General features: G+C 42.0%; 1 protein-coding gene across 1 annotated transcript in view; it reads left to right on the forward strand.

Moving 5' to 3' along the window:
* LOC117259899 (protein kinase C-binding protein NELL1-like) overlaps nt 1-21270 on the forward strand; it is a 465849-nt gene that overhangs the window by 148429 nt on the left and 296150 nt on the right. The window contains exon 5 of the mRNA XM_033631687.2: nt 2280-2376. Within this exon, the coding sequence (XP_033487578.2) occupies nt 2280-2376 (97 nt within the window). The remainder of the gene's footprint in view (nt 1-2279; nt 2377-21270) is intronic.

Genomic DNA, 21270 nt, shown 5'->3' on the forward strand with positions numbered 1-21270 from the left:
GGTAGCAACATATTTCTGGTTCCGTATTGCGCCATCCCCGCCATCTATAAACATCTTCTGTTGCGATGTAGATGTTGCAGTACTAACATAATTTCTTCAACATCCAACAACTCCAACTCCAGCAAGATTCTCTCTCTCTCGGTCGCCATTGTTCACTGTGAACGGAAAAGCCAGAAGCTAAACAAAGAATCAACTAGAGATGATGATAACCATTCAGGAAAGGAACGCAGCCCCCTACTGCTCTGGCAGTGAATTGCACCGCGATGAAATGGAGTGACGGAGAAGTTCGAAGGGTTCACAATGGTGTCACGGCAACGACGTAGGTACATCGTAGGTACGCCGCAGGACCATAAATCAGGCTTTACACTGATATTGATTTTTTTAGGTGGCTAAAATATGTTTTGCTGTGGCCCGTCCACAGCAGTACATTGTTTAGCTCCTGTTCTGGTAGAGCTGGTTTATCAAAGATGTGAGCAAAGCAACAAAGTACATAAAATAAGCACAGTAGAAACATCAGATTGGTCCGACCATGATGTTTAATATATATCTTTTACAATAAAGTTATGGCTGACAATGACAGCAAGTCTGCCTATTTTAGATATCACAGCAATTGTAATCAACTGCCTGTTTTCTACCTGAACGTTACTGTTGCTATTTGCATAATGCCACTACATGCAACTGCCAACTTGCCACTTACTGTACATCAATGAAGTTAACATCATGTACCCATCAATACAGCAAACAATGTTCAGCTTCATTTATTAACTATCATTACATTTATAATCCAAGACAAGAAATCAATAGGCAGAACCAGTAGGTCCCATTTCAAGAAATGACTGCCACCACCATCAGTATGACTTAAATATGTCAGTGAACCACAGGAGCAATGTAAGCTGCACATCACAACATATAATGCAAGACAGCGAGGCCTCATCTTGAACAAAGAAATAATTTAATCATTATCCAAAGTGTCTGTCAGATCCTTTTCAAATGAAATAATAAATCAACTGTTAGTCGGCCTGTGAGCATATTGTCCTGTTGCTTGTTTTGATCCAGTTAACAGTGGAAAACAAGCACGCAACTGTGCAGCTTGTTATGTGAAGAGTAATGAGTGCCCACAGTAAACAGCTTCTGTGTTTGGGACTGAAGTCGAGAACCTTGATTAGAGAGGGACCGCGACAGCGACTCAGTGACGGTCAACTTGGCAAGGAGTCCAAATGAGTGGGCACGACAGCCTGGTCTGGCCCACCCCCAACGGCGACTCAGAGAGTGCGACATGGCATAAATGGTTGATCTTATTAAACATCCATGGGTGGGACAGATGAAGCGAGAAGTCTCTCTGTCCATCAGATTGTTTTTTTTCTCCAATTAATTTCAAAGTGTAGTGTAAGAGTGGAAAAAATCATTTTTCCAGGCACACACTCAGTGTTGATAACAGAAATACTGCCTCATGGAGTTGTGAGTGTGAGCCAAAAGCATAAAAATGACTGTGATTTACAGTATATACGAGGGATTGGTGCTGTTATATATCGCCTGCCCAAGTTTTCAACACTAATGAGAAGTTTTATTTTGCATGATGATTTATTTCCTCTTCACTTTTGATGACTGAGCAACATTGTGACTTATGCTTTTTGAAGCACAGTACCATACTGTTGAAGTCTAGTTGCAATTTGTCTGTCAGAGATCAAAACAAGTACTAAATCACTGTGTGTAATGCTCTGTCAATGAGGCTGAAGGAGAGAACAAGAGAGATATCAGCTTGCTACTCAGAGTGCATTTCCCTGCATGGAGAGATGCATGCAGAGAGACACAGGAGGTTTCCTCCTCCTCCTCCTCCTCCTCCTCCTCCTAGTGTGAGTACTGTAGAGGGAGGAGGAAACCTGACAATTTTTTTTGACATCCTCACAGAGGCCCATTGGAGCTCGCCAGCATGGTTAAGCTCACCTCAGTGCAGAAAGAAATGACACTGAGGATGTTTGCCTTGCTAATGCCAAAGCCTGTTTGTATCTGTCTGGAGTCGGGCGGTTAATCCAGCCTACATTCCAGGTCCAGATATCAATACTGTGTTAGAGGGCCATGGGGCGAGACTGGCTGTCATGCTCGAGGAGAGCAGGCGCTGCTCTAAGGGCGTGAGAGAGCGGACATACACACAGTCTGTTGGATTTACTACTCAGCTGTATTGGATCAGTGTTTCTGCCAGAGCAGGACAAAAAGAGAAGCATGTTTGTGTCTGTGTTGTTATCATAACCAAGCATTCTCTCCTGATTTGTTGTTGGCAGGATTTACGAGCGGGTGATAGACCCTCCTCAGATGGAGCTCACCCCAGGCAGTGGAGTGTGGTTAGGCCAGCACAGTCACAAGCATGGCCTGTTCAAGGTAAGACCCCACAGACACACACACACACACACACACACACACATACATTTCCTTCACACACCTGAACGTGCTTCACATTCATGATTGCCTGGTATAATTGGCCAGATTTGCAATAGGCTGTGTGTGGGAACAGAGCAAGTGGAAGTGGAAGATACAAGAAAGAAGTACTGAGGGCTCTCAGAGGAACCGCAAAAAGCTCAGCGTATGCTTTGAAACGCTTATTCCCAAGCCCATTACAATGTTGTCGATTTTTAATCACTGCTCATTTTCTCAGGCTCCTGCATGCGCTCACAGCAGGGTGGGGATGTGGCTGAGTGTCACCAAGACATGCACATGTTCTTGATATTCTCTCCTCACCTCTCCCGCCCGCCCACCATGCAATCGATGGGCCTTTTATTTTTTCTATGTAACATCTATGTAATATTGATTCGTCACCAGACCCGACTGTGGTGTAAATAATTCCTCCTCCCCATGCTTTGACACTATCACTGCTGCACATCAGCCCACTCTTCCTCCTCCCTCTACATCTGCCTCTCTCATCCCCTCTTGCATTGATGCTTCAAGGAGCTCCTTCTTCTGGAGGAAAGCTCTGGTCTTGAAAGGCACAGCTCCATCATCCAGTTCCCCACCCGCAGTTGGCTCAGAGCTCAGAGTCTGTCTACCCTTCACGTGCAGGAGGCGTTCAAAAGTGTTTGTCAGTAGCACAGACAGATGGTGTGGAGGTGCGCAGGCTTGTGTGAAGTGATGGCAGGAATGATGAGTTTTTCCCTTTAGGTTTCACTTGACATGTTGGCTGACAGGTGCACTTGTAAAACCTTGAGTCAAGGACCTCAATTCAATTCAATTTTCAATTCAATTTTATTTATAAAGCCCAATATCACAAATCACAATTTGCCTCACAGGGCTTTACAGCATACGACATCCCTCTGTCCTTAAGACCCTCACAGCGGATAAGGAAAAACTCCCCAAAAAAAACCCCTTTAACGGGGAAAAAAAAAACGGTAGAAACCTCAGGAAGAGCAACTGAGGAGGGATCCCTCTTCCAGGACGGACAGACGTGCAATAGATGTCGTACAGAACAGATCAGCATAATAAATTAACAGTAATCCATATGACACAATGAGACAGAGAGAGAGAGAGAGAGAGAGAGATGCAGGTAAGGACAGTAGCTTACAACAACATTAATGAAAGTAATAATATTATAGTTATAGTTCTGGCTACTGTGGTACAATATGTTGAAAGTATGTATTAATATCTGACAGTATACTTGTGTGACAATAGTCATATGTGTATAATAACAGTAGAAGTATGACTAATGACTAATGATGGCAGCAGCAGCAGGAGGCATCTGGCAGGACCACGGCAGCAGCACAACCACACACGTCACACTGTCCAGGCACCGCTGCGGTATGAGTTATTCTGAGAGACAGTGGAGCACAAAGGCTCCGGAGAAGAAGCCGAGTTAGTGACATCCAGAATGGCCGAGTTAGCAAGATGCAGTAATAGGATGAGAGTGAGAGAGAGAGAGAGAGAGAGAGAGAGAGAGAGAGAGAGAGGGAGAGAGAGGGAGCCCGGTGTATTATAGGGGGTCCTCCGGCAGACTAGGCCTAAGTCAGCCTAACTAGGGGCTGGTACAGGGCAAGCCTGAGCCAGCCCTAACTATAAGCTTTATCAAAGAGGAAAGTCTTAAGTCTAGTCTTAAATGTGGAGACGGTGTCTGCCTCCCGGACCGTAACAGGAAGATGATTCCACAGGAGAGGAGCCTGATAGCTGAAGGCTCTGGCTCCTGATCTGCTTTTGGAGACTTTAGGGACCACGAGTAACCCTGCGTTCTCAGAGCGCAGTGTTCTGGTGGGATAATATGGCACTATGAGCTCTCTAAGATATGACGGAGCTTGACCATTTAGAGCTTTATAAGTTAACAGTAGGATTTTAAATTCAATTCTGGATTTTACAGGGAGCCAGTGCAGAGAAGCTAAAACAGGAGAAATATGATCTCGTTTCTTAGTTCCTGTTAGTACACGTGCTGCTGCATTCTGAATTAGCTGGAGAGTTTTTAAGGACTTACTAGAGCTACCTGATAATAGAGAGTTACAGTAATCCAGCCTTGAGGTAACAAAAGCGTGGACCAATTTTTCTGCATCTTTTCGGGTCAGGATAGGCCTAATTTTCGCAATATTACGCAGATGAAAAAATGCAGTCCGTGAGGTTTGCTTTAAATGAGAATTAAAAGACAAATCTTGATCAAATATTACTCCGAGGTTTCTTACGGTAGTGCTAGAGGCCAGAGCAATGCCATCTAGAGAAACTATGTCATCAGATAAAGAGTCTCTGAGTTGTTTGGGGCCAAGAACAATAACTTCAGTTTTGTCTGAATTTAACATCAGGAAATTGGTGCTCATCCAATTTTTTATGTCTTTAAGGCAGTTATGGAGTTTAGTTAATTGATTACTTTCTTCTGGCTTCATCGATAAATACAACTGTGTATCATCCGCATAACAATGGAAGTTTATAGAGTGATTTCTAATGATGTTACCTAAAGGAAGCATATATAGAGTAAATAGGATTGGTCCGAGCACAGAACCTTGCGGAACTCCAAAACAAACTTTGGTACGTAAGGATGATTCATTACGAACGTCAACAAATTGAAAACGATCAGATAAATAAGATTTAAACCAGCTTAGTGCTGAACCTTTTAGGCCAATTAAGTGATCCAGTCTCTGCAGTAGAATTTGATGGTCAATTGTGTCAAACGCCGCACTAAGATCTAATAAAACAAGAACAGAGACGAGTCCTTTGTCTGAAGCAATCAGAAGGTCATTTGTAATTTTAACTAGAGCTGTCTCAGTGCTATGATGCACTCTAAATCCTGACTGAAATTCCTCAAATAAATTATTATCCTGGAGAAAATCACACAGCTGGTCTGCGACTACTTTCTCAAGGATCTTTGACATAAAGGGAAGATTAGATATTGGTCTATAGTTGGCTAACACCTCTGGATCCAGGGTGGGCTTTTTTAGGAGAGGTTTAATTACAGCTACCTTAAAAGACTGTGGTACATAGCCTGTTAATAGGGATATATTGATCATATCTAATATATGAGTGTTAACTAAAGGAAAGACCTCCTTAAGTAGCCTAGTTGGGATGGGGTCTAAGAGACACGTTGATGATTTAGATGAAGAAATCACTGCGGTCAATTCTTGAAGAGAAATTGGGGAGAAGCAATCTAAATATATATTAGATTCTACAGCTGTGTTTGAGGTTAGATAGGTAGGCCTACCATCCGAGGGCAGGAGGTCATGAATTTTGCCTCTAATAGTTAGAATTTTGTCATTAAAAAAGCTCATAAAATCATTACTGCTAAGGGCTAAAGGAATACAAGGCTCAATAGAGCTTTGACTCTCAGTCAGCCTGGCTACAGTGCTGAAAAGAAACCTGGGGTTGTTCTTGTTTTCTTCTATTAATGCTGAGTAATAGTTTGCTCTGGCATTGCGGAGGCCCCTCTTATAAGTTTTGAGACTGTCTGTCCAGATTAAACGAGATTCTTCCAGTTTGGTTAATCGCCAATTCCTTTCAAATTTTCGCGATATTTGTTTTAACCTACGGGTTTGAGAGTTATACCAAGGAGCAAACTTTCTTTGCTTTGTTAACTTCTTTTTAAGAGGAGCTACAGAGTCGAGCGTTGTTCGCAGCGAGCCTACGGCGCTATCAACAAAATGATCAATTTGGGAGAGGTTAAAGTCGGCACGGGAAACCTCTGTTACTGAAGGTATTGGTATTGAATTTAACGACGAAGTAATCTTTTCCTTAAATTTTGTGACAGCACTATCTGATAAACATCTAGTATAGTAACTGTTGCTAAGTGGCGTGTAATCGAGTAAAAAGAAATCAAAAGTAATCAGATAATGATCTGATAGCAAGGGATTCTGTGGAAAGACTTTTAGGTTATCAATTTCAATTCCATACGTCAGAACTAGATCGAGGGTATGGTTAAAACAGTGAGTGGGTTCATGTACACCCTGACTGAAGCCAATGGAGTCTATTAATGAGATAAACGCGGTAGCCAGGGAGTCATTATCAACGTCGACATGAATGTTAAAATCGCCTACAATAATAACTTTATCTGATTTAAGAACTAAACTGGATAAAAACTCTGAGAATTCAGATACAAATTCAGAATACGGGCCAGGAGCACGGTACACTATAACAAATAAAAGTGGCTGCGAGGTTTTCCAGGTCGGATGTAAAACACTAAGAACGAGGCTTTCAAATGAATTATAATCTAGTTTAGGTTTAGGGCTGATTAACAGACTAGAGTTAAAAATGGCTGCAACTCCCCCTCCTCGGCCGCTGCCTCGAGGAATGTGGGTATTATTATGACTGGGAGGAGTGGACTCATTTAGACTAACATATTCATCTTGACACAGCCAGGTTTCAGTGAGACTGAGTAAATCAATATGATTATCTGATATTAATTCGTTTACTAACACTGCTTTAGACGATAGAGACCTGATATTTAACAGTCCGCATTTAATTCTCCTGTTTTGTCTTTCTGTCACAGAAGAGGTTTTAATTTTTATGAGGTTGTTATGCACAACTCCTCTTTGTTTAATTTTAGATTTAAATAATTTAGGTGGTCGGGGGACAGACACCGTTTGTATAAAACTATGAAAACTATGGCTGGGTAACTGAACTAGAAGCTCAGAGAGGCGTTTAGGACTGCAACTCTCTGTCCTGGTCTCAACTCTGGGTTGTCAGGGATTTAAATTACTAATAAAATTTGCCAGGTTCCTAGAAATGAGAGCAGCTCCATCCAAAGTGGGGTGAATGCCGTCTCTCCTAATAAGACCAGGTTTTCCCCAGAAAGTTTGCCAATTATTAACAAAACCCACATCGTTTGCTGGACACCACCTGGACAGCCAGCGGTTAAATGATGACATGCGGCTAAACATGTCATCACTGGTCAGATTTGGGAGGGGTCCAGAGAAAACTACGGAGTCCGACATCGTTTTTGCATATTCACACACCGAGGCAATATTAATTTTAGTGACCTCCGATTGGCGTAACCGGGTGTCATTGCCGCCGACGTGAATAACAATCTTACTGAATCTACGTTTAGCTTTAGCCAGCAGTTTTAAATTTGATTCAATGTCGCCCGCTCTGGCCCCAGGGATACATTTGACTATGGCCGCTGGTGTTGCTAATTTCACGTTCCTCAGAATAGAGCTGCCAATAACCAGAGTTTTATCCTCAGCGGGTGTGTCGCTGAGTGGGGACCTGTTGAACATTGTATCAGAAGGGCCATTTAGCGCTACACCCTGTTTTTTTAAACGGTAACCTAATTATCTCCTTCTGCTCGTGAATATTTATGAGCCAACATATCTCATAATTTAATGCATGGCAAGAAGTTTCCAGAGATAGAAACTTAGTAGGAGTTTGTTTATTCGATGTGTGCTTGTTTACCCATCTCTGAAAAGAAGAAATTAGTGCTAGTTAAAAGTTTTGGTTTCCATCAGGCTCCAAGGTCCTGGTAAAATTAGCCTGCCAGCTTGCTACATTTCAGCTTGAGGCTGTTGTCTCTCCACATGTTGAAATAGTTTTTCTACTTAAAGAAAATGAGAGGTTTTACAAAAACTCTAAAATCCTGTTGTAGTCTTTCATTTCCCAGGCTTTAAGTTTTATTTAGCAGTCTTTGAATTAGCTTAGCTGGACTTTAGGGATGTTAACTGTTAACCTTAAAATGGTTAACCACCGAGAATATTTTTGACTGGTCACGCTTGTCAGTCTATAGGTTAATTTTTCTATTCTTAAGTTACTGCAGCGTGCACCAACCGGGTCTGGTAGGAGCTAGCTAGCTAGCGGCACCACTTGTTCGTCAATTACTGCAAAGATATCACCTCGACCAAGAAGCATCGCTGTGGGAATATTGTGCCCAACCTTCGGTCACCCTGGTTCAAACCCACTTTAGCATTGTTATTAACAAGGAGCTTGAACATCCGGAGGGAGCTCGGAGTAGAGCCGCTGTTTCTTCGCGTCAAAAGGGGTCAGTTGAGGTGGTTTGGACATCTGATCAGGATCCTCCTGGGCGCCTCCTGTTAGAGATGTTACGGGCACGTCCCATTGGTAGGAGGCCCCGGGGCAGGCCCAGAACACGCTGGAGGGATTACATATCACATCTGGCCTGGGAACACCTTAGGGTCCCCCAGGAGGAGCTGGAAAGCGCTGTTGAGTAGAGGGAGGTCTGGGGTGCTTTGCTCGGCCTGCTGCCCTCGTGACCTGGCCCTGGATAAGCGGATGAAAATGGATGGATCACTGTTAGGTCTGTTAGCACAGTTAGCATATTCAGCACGGCCAGTGGTGCTGACGTAGTTAACAATGCTAAAGGGGTTTTGCGGCTCAAAGTGAAGCTACTTACTCACCGTAGCTACCTGGGGGGTCTGCAGCATTGGCATCCTGCCACCACAATGGCATTACCAGCAGTGATTGCCAAACGAGCTGCGCTGATAGCTAGTTCTCACCTGACCCGGGTGGTGCACAGTGCAGAGCGGCTAAGGCTAACGTAAGGTAACCAGTGGAGCAGGGATGGTGGGCAGTTTCTGTATGTTAATACTGCCGGCCAGCTGTCTGTTAGCAAAGCCAACCGAAAATTAAATATAAGGTTAGATAGTGGCATCACAAAACATTAAAAGTTCACCACCTCTAAATGATGACAGTTTTAAATGCTGTGCTAAAGCTCACAGAGTCAGTGGAGCGCTGCACTAAAGGTAAAGGCCTATTGTATTTTAATTCATTTTTCTTTTCTTTTTTTCTTTAAAATGAACCAGTGAGTTACCGGTTACTGGGTGTTTGGCTATAGAAAGCAAAAGAAAGCAAAACCGACATCCATACTAAGCATAAAGACTGAAAGCAGGGGGCACAGCCAGCCTGGCTCTTTCCAAAGTTCAAAAATACACCTGGAAAGCAAACTAATTGACACGTTGTAGCTCATTTGTTTAAGCTCTACTCAAACAGAAATTTAAAAACAACAAGTTTTGGCTTAATGGGGAGTTATGTGCTCTAACTGTTTCTTGGCGAACGGTGGCCAGGCACATTGTGCAGGGGTCTTAAGAGACACAGACACACACAGAGAAACAGGTATGGACAGAGACAAAGACAGACAAAATATATTGTCCAGCTTAGCATTGTTACCTCTTTGTTATTCCCCTCACATTTTCCCACCTGCTCCCATCTGTAACCTGCTAAAGACAAGTGGATAAACAGACCCTACTTACGTCTCTTAATGTCACAGGCAGAGAAGGGCGAGGAGCTTGTTGGGAACAAGAGAAAAGAATAAATAGGAAAGAGCCAAAAGAAGTAGCATTGCAGATGGAGATAGGAGGTGAAATAAAGCTGCAGCTGTAATCTATCCCATTCAAGACTCAGGAGTAGGATAATGATAAGACGAGCTAACTAGGGCTTTAAATAAAACATATTGAGCCCTGGCGGTGGCTAGAGACGCTCCTCGTCCTCGTGCCACCTCCTCCCGGGAGCCTCTCCATCTGAAGGAGCAACTGTAATAAATTATCTTTATCTAGAATCCATTGTGCCAAGGATGCTGACTCCTCAGGGACACTGCAGGCTCGTTTGAAACTGGTGCTTTTGTGAAACGCTCGGTGTTTCATGCACCACGGGACAGTAATGAATCTACTATGGACAATGATGGAAAGCTTGAACACGTTACATATGGCAGCATGATGAGGGCAAAGCCAAATCTGGACGTGAGAGTTTTCAGAGCTTAGAGCTCTCACTCAGTCTGTCTGTGACTATCCCTGTACTTATCTTACGTCTCCTCTGTTTTCTGGTTGTTTGAATTACTTGGTTTATGCTTTGGTCACAACTTTATTACTTCTATATCAACACTGTACCATCCGCAACACAATCATCTCTTCCGTACCTCTATCAATAGCAACATGGTGCAGTCTGGGGTTAATACCCTGACTTCTAAAAGTGCAATGAGCAAAAGAAAACTCATGGGAAATTGCAAAGACTTCATATAATGGAAAAAAAATCCAATTTCTTTATGAAGAGCTCGGCTTTCAGAAGTGTGTATATGGGTCCTAATGATGCTGTGAGGCTCCTTACTTATAGAAGTAAGTGATGGAGTAAATGTTCTATAGCAAAGGTTGGGGCTGACTTAACCTGGGAACCAGACAAATCTGTGACCTCATGTTTTATGTCCAGTCCCCCTCCAATTCAAATTTCCAGCCAGTCCTGGTCAGGCCTGGTCTTGATGCGATGGTTTGATGCGATGACTGACAACCACCAGAGCCTTTGCACTTAACACAAAATATGTGATGACGCCATTTTTGGCTCATGCACCCTCACACTGGGGACACCACAACAAGCATAAACTTTTTTCTAATCCTCATGGCAAAAACAGCAACAGTTGTTCACAGACACATTGGTACTGCACCATCACAGTTCATCTCTGCACGCTGTAGTATGTTTACATTTGTTTTTCACTCAGCGCTATGTCATCTTGCCCTGGTTGTAGGTCTATCCAAGTGGCGTTGATAATGTCCTTGGTAACTAAAAATGAACTGAGAGGCTCCAGACTAAAGGCCTTGGCCCGTTTTTTGTCCAAAATTGTCACACGTTTGAAAATAAATATGACTTCACCTTGTTTGTGCGCTGAGTCCGAAACCTTCGTCTGTCATTAAAATTTTTTGAACAAGTTCGATTTTCTGCATTTTTCACCTCCGTCAGAGCCTTTAGAGACGTTTGACTGAGAGTCAGTGAAGAAAATGTGGTGGTGGGACACAGCTGCGACGAGATAGAGGAATGGTGTACCCAGAATCATTTCATAACTCAGATAGCTACATTCAACAGGTCAGATAGTAATGTTCAGGTGGATGATGATGAAGAGGAGGAGGATGTGGACCCCACACAGAATGTGGAGGACAGCTCTGCCCTTTCATGCAGCTGTGGTGCCAAATGAAAGACAGAGAAGGAGTAGTGACAGCCAGAAAGGTAACTTCAGTGGAGAGAGGCAAAGAAGGAAATGTGTCTTTTAATTTTGTCACGTTATGCGAATTTTCACGAATAGAACAATAAAACGCATCTGAATCAGTGTACATAATGATTTATTTTGGATGACAGATTAAAAAAATGCATCAGAAAAAAACAAGCCCAGTGTGCAAAGGCCTTAACTCGCATTTACAAATTGGTCTGACAATGTCAGACTAAGGCTTACTGAATATATTGTATAAATGCATGACTCATTTCTATTTTCATTGAATGGACTGTCTAAATAAGACATGTTAGTCCTTTCATTTCTGAAGAAGGTGCATTGTCGCCCCATGAGTAACTCATTAAATGGAAAGTCTGCACTATTGAGGTGTCCTTCTAAAGTGCTCCTGCTGAGTTGGAACAGGAAAAATTTAAATGTCAAAAAACACAAGTGAAATCACTAAAAAGCAATTCTGAAAAAAACTGACTGCAAAGACTCTATCACATTTGTAAGATAATCTGGACCTCTGAGTGACACATCTGAGAATCTCAGGGTGCGAGAGTGGGCATAGAGCAATAACAGATGAGATAAGTAACTTGGAGCAGGGCTCCCAGGGCTTTGTAAGTTATCAAGAATACCTCAGAATCTATTCTAAAAGCAAAAAGCAGCCAGTGTAAGGAAGCCAGGGTCGCTGAGATGTGGTCGTGTTTCCTAGTTAGAGTCAAAATGAAGCTGCACAGTGAAAATCATGTACACAAAAGCTTTCATGTGCAATTTAATAACCAATGACCTGCACACTTGAAGAAAAACAATCACTGCAAAATGTCAACTGTCATTAAAAAGGTGTGCAGCCATGTTTTAAGAAGCTCAGCTGCTTTAATGTGCTCACCACAGAATAGTATGACCGTAAAACTTCAATAATAGCCCGGACTATTATTTGCTCAAATCACTAAACTCAGCATGCTTATATATGGGACAGGCCTTCAATTCCAAAACTGTAGCTCAGCAAAGATCAAGAAATACAATCAGATTGTTTTTTTAAACCAGTATGAACTAGTCCATACCCACTGGTAGCTTTGTCACCTTCTACCTATGCCAATCCTCAATGCCTATGTGCAGTTTCACATAGATTGACCACGTCAGTGAGTAGAAAAACGTGGGACAAACAGAATGACTGACTGACAGAATGACACACTGACAGTTTCCGTGATTATGTACAGCATACCATACCATGACTTAGTCATACCAAAAATTAGAAAAAAAAACAAAACATTGGTCCACAGGGGGAGCCACAGCGATCGGTGGCATTTTAGCCATTTTGAAGCATTTTTCTGTTGTTATAGCGCCACCCAGTTGCCAATTAGAGTTAAATTTCTCCAGTCACCTTGAGGCGTCCTGTTCTACATATCTACCAAGTTTAGTAAAAATCCATATGGCGGTTAGGCCTAGATAAGAAATTAGCTCTCTAGCGCCCCCATTTTGTTTGATGGGGTCAATAATGGAGGGGTCCCCTCAGATTATGTGTGGTCATATGCCTACAAAGTTGCGTGGTGATGGGTGAAACCCTTGAGATGTTATACACCTTTATGTGATGAGCCACGCCCTCCACAATATTCATTGCCTTATAGAAGCTCAGTTTTAGTAAGTTTTCCAACTTTTGCCAAGAGGGAACTTTAGATATTGGTCCTTAGATTATGTTCACCCAGTTTCATGCAGATCGCTCAAACTTCCTAGGAAGAGATCGACTTTAAGTGTTTCTCAAAAAATTCAAAATGGCGGAAAATCTATATAACTGGAAGTCATGGGTTCTTGAGGCAAATGTGTTCCTCATGAGGAGAGGCATCTCTGTGCAAGGTTTCATGTCTCTACGACATACGGGGCATGAGATATGCCCATTCAAAGTTTGCAATTTCAATCGGTTGCTATAGCGCCCCCCTTTGGCCAATTGATGTAATATTGCTTCATTGGCATCCTCCCATGACCCTCTACCACTGTGCCAAATTTCACATGGATTGACCAAGTCAGTGAGGAGAAAAACGTGGAACACACACACACACACACACACACACACACACACAGAGTTTTCGTCATTATATAGTAAGATAAGATATTACTTGTATAATTTAATTAGGCTTCAGATAACATATTATTTAGGAATCATTCATTTGATCTAGCTCTGACAGACAGCGCATCCGAAAGACAGAGAGTTACGGCAATCGTTTCACAGCACCTGGAATACTGACACAACACCACTTTATCCTGTTTACACAATACCCATTTGGATTCAATTGTATAAACACTTTTTATCGGTGGACCCTTAAGGACTAAAGGAATATAAATAACTATTCTCACAATCCATCACCAACACAGAGGTCAAAGTATGTTGCACGCAAGCAGAGCTAAATCATTACTGTCCATCAGAACATTATGTATTACATGGAATTAACTGGTCTCTGTAAAAAAAGAATACAAAGATGTGAATAAGTAAATTCGTTGGAGAGATAGTCATCATTATCACCTCTCTTTATCTCTCTCTGTTCATCTGCCTTCTGTCTCTCACACTTGTTAATGAGTGTTGTTGACGCTGGTGTCGTCTGGGGAGATGAACCGCAGGTGGAGGTTAAGTCTAGACCAAGGAAAGGTCATGTTCTGCATGATCAAATCGAGAAAATATAATCACAAGACAAAGCTTTACCCAGCATATTAAACCTCTGTCAGTGTTGCCTGGAGGCAAAGTGCTGGCCAAATATGCCCGGCCTATTATTGCTATAATAAACAAGCTAACTGGGAATTATGACTGTACGAGCCAGCAGACAAGTAAAGTGAAGGTAATTTTATCAGCAGTAACGGTGAGTGAACTTGTGAACGTTTGGGGACACGCAGACACCAATGATGCATAAACATCTCACACACACACACACACACACACACACACACACAACCCCCCGCCCAACTGCACACACACACACACACACACACACACACACACATGCACTGTATTCATTTACTCTCCCCAGCATGAGTCATAAACAAACCTTAACTCAATCCTAATCTCATCTACTTTTTCATCTTTTTAACAGTGTGACATCTGTTTTTCATACAAATGTATAACACACACACACACACACACACTTTTTGTTTTGCATTTAGTTGAAACAACAATGCCATCTGTAAGTATTTAAACAGTGACACATTTTGTTTTATTGCTTTTTCACTTTACTTCAGCACATTGGCTTTGTGACAAAACAATGAAGTTAAAGTGCTGACATTCAGCTTTAATTTGAATATATTCACATCCACATCAGATGAACAGAGTAGGAACTGCAGTCCTTTTTATATATGGCCCCTCAGTGGGCTGGTATATACAATATGTTTGGAGGAAAGTCACAATCAGTTGGACAGACAATAAAATGTTTGGCCATGAGAACAACCTTGTCGTCTGTATGTAGGGCTGTAGTCTCCTGGTCGACTAGTGATGATTTGGTCGCTGTGCTCTTATCTGACCAAATTCTCATTGGTCGAATAATTACCGTGTTACTTTCATGAGGAGAAAAGTGTTACATCAACAGCTTTCCAGGATTAATCCATTATTTCCTGTGAAAATGGGGGTGTTTTCAAAACACCCCCATTGTTGACAGAAAGTTGAACTTGCCCACCCTCATGCTATATTTAGCGACTTTTCAGACCCCTCTAGTGACTCTTTTTCAAAAAAGCGACTAGCGACAAATCTAGCGACTTTTTCTGATGTTATTGAAGACTTCTGGAGACTCTGTTGTGAGAGCACTAGGGTTGGGATCCGGATCCGGTTCTTTTTTAGAACCGGGTCCAAAGTTCCGGTTCCGGAACCGGTTCCATCACATTTGGCGTAACGGTTCCTGCAAACGGTTCCTAGATTGTCACGTGCATTTCCATTAGAGTGCGGCACGGGCCGCATATTTCTGTCCGAACCCCACCGAGCCCGACATTATCTAATTACTAAAGCACTGAGTTTGTGTCACACAGTTGTCATGGTTACAGACTATTTAACAGGCTGGGCGTGCGCCGTGGGTGCTCCGGAGAGGGAGACCTCCGTGTTTGAGACGGGAGTGGGCGGCGGGAGGTCCGACGCTTCCAGCGAGGAGAGAGGTAGAAACAAACAGCCAGTGTGTCTGTGTGTGTTATTTTCAGGTGTTGTCACGTAAATAACAGTGCCCAAGCATGAATGCATATAAGTATTTTTTATTACATTGCTGTGGTTAATTTGAGGTAATAGTGTTACTGTAGAAATCAGAGAATCACTTTTTGTTGTTATATATTCTCAGGGAGATGATACAAGCTCTAAATCTGAAATACACACCACACACAAATGTGTATTTTCATCTAATTGTACTGTGCAACAGTTAGAATAAAGTTTTTGTATGATTGCATTTGTGTTTATTATATACTTGTTTAAGTATAGCAAGTATAATGAATATCATGTAGGAATCGGTAAGAGGAATCGGTAAGGAATCGGACCGTTAAGAAGGAATCGGTAAGGAATCGGAATCGTTAAAATCCTAACGAGTCCCAACCCTAGAGAGCATGTATCATTCTTATTCTTCTCAACGAGCAGCGGATGCTGCCGTGGGCCCTTCCCTCGCCCCAAAGCACTCACAGACGGCCCAGTCCTCCCTCCCAGCTGCAGTCAGAGCAGGAGATGTTAACCCCTCCACGTCCAGACTGCAAGTGAATTGGGCATGCGCAGAACCGCCGCTGGCTGATCCTGACCTGGTTTACAGTCAGGGCGGGATGTAAATGTAAAATTTTCTTTGTCTAATATAAATCACTGAAAGAAGGTTCATTTGTAGTTCTAAACATATTCAGGGTGTTTTTTTACTCAGTTTTTGTCTCTCCCACGACGTTATTCCTCTCAGGACAGCCTGAGAGAAATAACGGACAGCCAATAGCTACTTTTCTTACTGAGGAGTTGGCAACAGTGCCTCCTGTCTGTTTCTGTATGCTGAAACCATTTCCCTCAGTGGAAACGAAGCTTGTATTTACTTTAATTTCACAGATAAGAAACAATAAATTGTGACGACAGTAAAGCCTCCACTAAAATAGCATTTTAAGTTGTGTGTGTGATTTATCCTGGCTTCATGAGAGCAGAGGAAATCTCTGCTCATCGCTAGGCTAATTTATACAATGTAAAATGCCATAGGGTGGCGCTAATAACGTTAGCATGTTGTATTTGCTTGGAAAACGCGTTTAGTATAAGACAGTTGTTTTGTTGGTGAATGTTGTGAGTTGTAATGGAGCCAAATTAAGTGTCGTTACCTTTGTTACATGTTGCTGTTGTCCCTGGTTTTACATGAGAAGAGGAAAAGATCGCTAGACACTAGGCTAATTTATACAATGTAAAATGCCACTGACTTGTGCTAATAACGTTAGCATGTTGTATTGGTGGGGGAAATGTGTCCAGATAAAGACAAGTGTTTGTCTGTCAGTTCTGCGATTTATAGTGAAGCCAGTTTGTGTACTTGTATTTGAAATTGTCTCTATTAAGCCATGTTTAATGTGTGTTATGAATCAACTATATAAATAAAGTTTGATTTGAACTAAACTTTACAGCACTTAACACAGTCCTCCACCGCCGACTAGTGTTTTGGAGGTGTAACTGCAGAGTGACACAGACACACCACCGCAGAAGTAAAAATAACGTGCAGATTTTTTTTCCCCACAACTAATTGATTAGTTGAAGATTATGTGTGACTTTAGTCGACCAAGATTTTCTTTGGTTGACTACAGCCCTAGTAGATTGTGCGGCTGCAGTATATAAAAAAAGACCACCAGTGACACACTGTGTGAATCTGAACACCCTGAAACCTCCTTAAAGCTGCACTGGTTAACTTTTCAAACTCAACACTTCCTGTATCTGTTTCAAATTAAAAGTCTCGTATAACTTCAGTTGAGAGAATCTCTGCTCTACAAAGAGTTAACTCCCTCATTTTCTACTGGATGAAAATAGTTTCTAGTGTTTGTTCGCTCGGTTCTCTCAGCATGTTTTAGCATGTTCTGAGAGTTGATAGGCCATTGTAGCCTATAGTGATTCAGACTTGTAAAAAGTTTGGACTGCAGTGTGGCTACTGTCCTCTGACCAGTGGATCTGTGTTTCTGCATGTGCTTCTCACTGTAAAACTCGGGGAAGCAACTTTAAGCTGCACTTTCTCTGCAGTGGTTAAGTGAACATTCTTGTGGACAATAAGCCACACAATGGTGAGATTTCTGCCCGATTCGAAGCGAAGAGCAGCGCACAGCAGCTTCCCTAACCTTTGTCTCAACCAGAGCCCCAAATCGGGTAATGTCCCTGTGAGATAGTCTGAATGGGATTCTACCATATCAGCACAGCTATGGAGTGCTGCAGCAATGACCTTTTTTTTGTAGACCAACAAGGAAGTTAAGCGTTACTCCAGTTCCCTCATTAAATAGCCAATTGGATTTCTTTGGATTTTGGATTATTGCAGAAAATAGGCTTTGTGGAAAACAAAAGTTGATGTCAATCCATCATTAATACATTTTGTTCAGCAAGATAATCTCCAAAATTAACACCACTTTTATGATTTTTGAAGCGTAAATGCAATCGCTAACGTTGCCACCACAACGATGCTGTAAAGCCATGCTCAAGGTGACGACACTCTCTCGTCTTATTTAGCCACTTCTATCCTGTCTAGCCTTTTATAAGACATCTAAAAATTCACAAGTGGGGTATTTACTGACATATTTTATGTCATAGAACAAAATGTCTCTTAACCAAAGACCTTATTTCAGGCACCTCACCAAAAACCCATTCAGAAAACCCACTGACTTCACGACAAATAAACCAGGAGTGGAACTCATTTCTGGGTTTTAGGACTCATTACTGCACCACCATTACCACCACCTTCACAACGTAATGCGCAGCAGACAATAGAGCAGCTAGATTTTTTATTGAAATATTATGCATTTATTCTCATTGAATTACCATTTTACTCTGGGAATATTAAGACTTTGTTCTTCAAATCCCAGAGAGCACAGATGTGTGGGATGTGTTTTGAGTATGTAGAAAATTTTGGACATGAGCAGAAATCTTACTGAAACACATATGAGCCATTAAAGTGTAAGGGATTTATAATTTAATTAAAATGAATAAATGTGTCATTGATGTAAATATAACAGTTAATGTGAAAAGATGATCTCCAGGAGCATAAATATTTGAAAGCAATACTGTATGTGTGAGAACCTCACTGCATGATATCTTATCTTACTATATAATGACGAAACCTCTGTCTGTGTCTCTGTTCCATGTTTTTCTCCTCACTGACTTGGTCAATCCATGTGAAATTTGGCACAGTGGTAGAGGGTCATGGGAGGATGCCAATGAAGCAATATTACATCAATTGGCCAAAGGGGGGCGCTATAGCAACCGATTGAAATTGCAAACTTTGAATGGGCATATCTCATGCCCCGTATGTCGTAGAGACATGAAACCTTGCACAGAGATGCCTCTCCTCATGAGGAACACATTTGCCTCAAGAACCCATAACTTCCGCTTATATAGATTTTCCGCCATTTTGAATTTTTTGAAAAACACTTCAAATGGATCTCTTCCTAGGAAGTTTGAGCGATCTGCATGAAACTGGGTGAACATAATCTAGGGACCAATATCTAAAGTTCCCTCTTGGCAAAAGTTGGAAAACTTACTAAAACTGAGCTTCTATAAGGCAATGAATATTGCGGAGGGCGTGGCTCATCACATAAAGGTGTATAACATCTCAAGGGTTTCACCCATCACCATGCAACTTTGTAGGCATATGACCACACATAATCTGAGGGGACCCCTCCATTATTGACCCCATCAAACAAAATGGGGGCGCTAGAGAGCTCATTTCTTATCTAGGCCTAACCGCCATATGGATTTTTACTAAACTTGGTAGATATGTAGAACAGAACGCCTCAAGGTGACTGGAGAAATTTAACTCTAATTGGCAACTGGGTGGCGCTATAACAACAGAAAAATGCTTAAAAATGGCTAAAATGCGACCGATCACTGTGGCTCCCCCTGTTTGTTTTTCTTTCTAATTTTTGGTATGAATAAGTCATGGTATGGTATGCTGTACATAATCACGGAAACTGTCAGTGTGTCATTCTGTCAGTCAGTCATTCTGTCTGTCCCACGTTTTTCTGCTCACTGACGTGGTCAATCTACTGTACTTTCAATAAAGCAATTGTACTATCAAATTCACAAAAACTCTGTCTGAACACATTGCTCTTCTTAATGGGTTCACTTGGCTATTTAATCTGCAATTTCCTATGACCTGTATCCCAAACACACACCATGTGAAACTGTACGTGGGCAACTGTGCACTCAATGGGTATGAAACTAGTTCCTTTATATTTTGATCATTTGAATTGTCACCTGTTGTCTGAATTTTGTGTTCTCTTTCACAGAAATAAAGACTCACTGCCATAAATTGATGCATACAAATTTACCAGAAATTAAGTGTTTGATGCTCAAAATTTTCTGGGGCAGGACCCTGAGACCACACACTCAATATGTTCTCCTCAATGTTGAAACAAAACCTATGCCCTTGTCTTTACCAGGTCCTTAGAAAAACAAATAACTGCCCTTTTATTGTAGCTGCTTGCTTATCTAGCTGGTCACTGAGTTTGTCTATCTGCGGTTTGGTCCAAGCTGTTACCATACATCAAATTTACAGGTATGCTAAAAGCAGCTGCCTCCTGATGAAAGTGGAGAGACTGAACCAAACAGCAAAAGCCCAAACTATGAGTTAAAAGAGGCTAAAAAAAATCTGTACAGCTGCAGAGTTGCTGATAATTCTCTGTGGTTTCATCACTTCCAACGGCTTCTTTCATATTAAACATAGTCCTTTATTACACTGTTGTTATGAAAATATTGATTAGTGCAGCTCCAAAGCTGGAAGTCAGCACTTTTACCCCATTCATGTCAAATCCAATGTTCTGTTGTGCAGAGACTAAACAATAGAAAATCCGTCACTGTTCTAACTGTACGGTATAAGACTTGAAATGCAGCTGTGTAATTGGTCTCATCTTACTAAGGGAGCATGGAACATTATTCCTGAATAGTGCTATTGAGGCATATCTGCCATAGGCTTTGGCAGAGGCATACATGTTTCTGCCTGAGTGTGTGTGTGTGTGTGTTTGTGAGAGAGAGAGAGAGAGAGAGAGAGAGAGATTTTATGACTTCAGTTTGAATTACCTACTGATCATTGACAGTGATGTGTGGTCAGGGCCCCTATATTACACCACTGGGACAGACATCTGTGATCTACACCCTCATTTTCATTCTGAGTGACACTGACAATCTCTTCTTCACTATCCACTGCTCACACAGCCTCTTTCTGTGTGTGTGTGTGTGTGTGTGTGTGTGTGTGTGTGTGTGTGTTTGTTCTCAATCTGTGCTGCAAGCCTGTTCGCCTTCAAGGCTCCCTCTCTCTGTGTCTGTGTTTGAAATGGAGGCAGGTGTTGCTTGCCTCCAGGCCAGCCAAATGCACTGTAAATGGATTTCACATACACATAATGCAGAGACGAGTTGATGCCAACTGTGCTTGAGGTGGGGAATTCTAATGTCCTTCCAGCTTGTTTTCAGTAGCCACTTCGAAGGAATGGTGAAATTATATTACCCCCTCGTGTGTGTGTGTAAGTGTGTGTGGGCACCCCAGTGTTTTACAAGTTCAGTTTTCCATTACAGAGGGCGGCTGTTTTTTCTCTGAGATTGTTCTCTGTGGTCATCATGAAGCTTTCTATTTACCAGCCCTGCACCTATGGAGCCTGTCATTCAGAGTGATTGACATTCCGTTAAAGGAGAGAACTGTGTCGGTACAGGCCATCTACTTCTGCCTACGTGTGAAGTACATTTGCTTCAGTCGCGT

The sequence above is a fragment of the Epinephelus lanceolatus genome, chromosome 2 (genome assembly GCF_041903045.1).
Source record: "Epinephelus lanceolatus isolate andai-2023 chromosome 2, ASM4190304v1, whole genome shotgun sequence".
NCBI lineage: Eukaryota > Metazoa > Chordata > Actinopteri > Perciformes > Serranidae > Epinephelus > Epinephelus lanceolatus.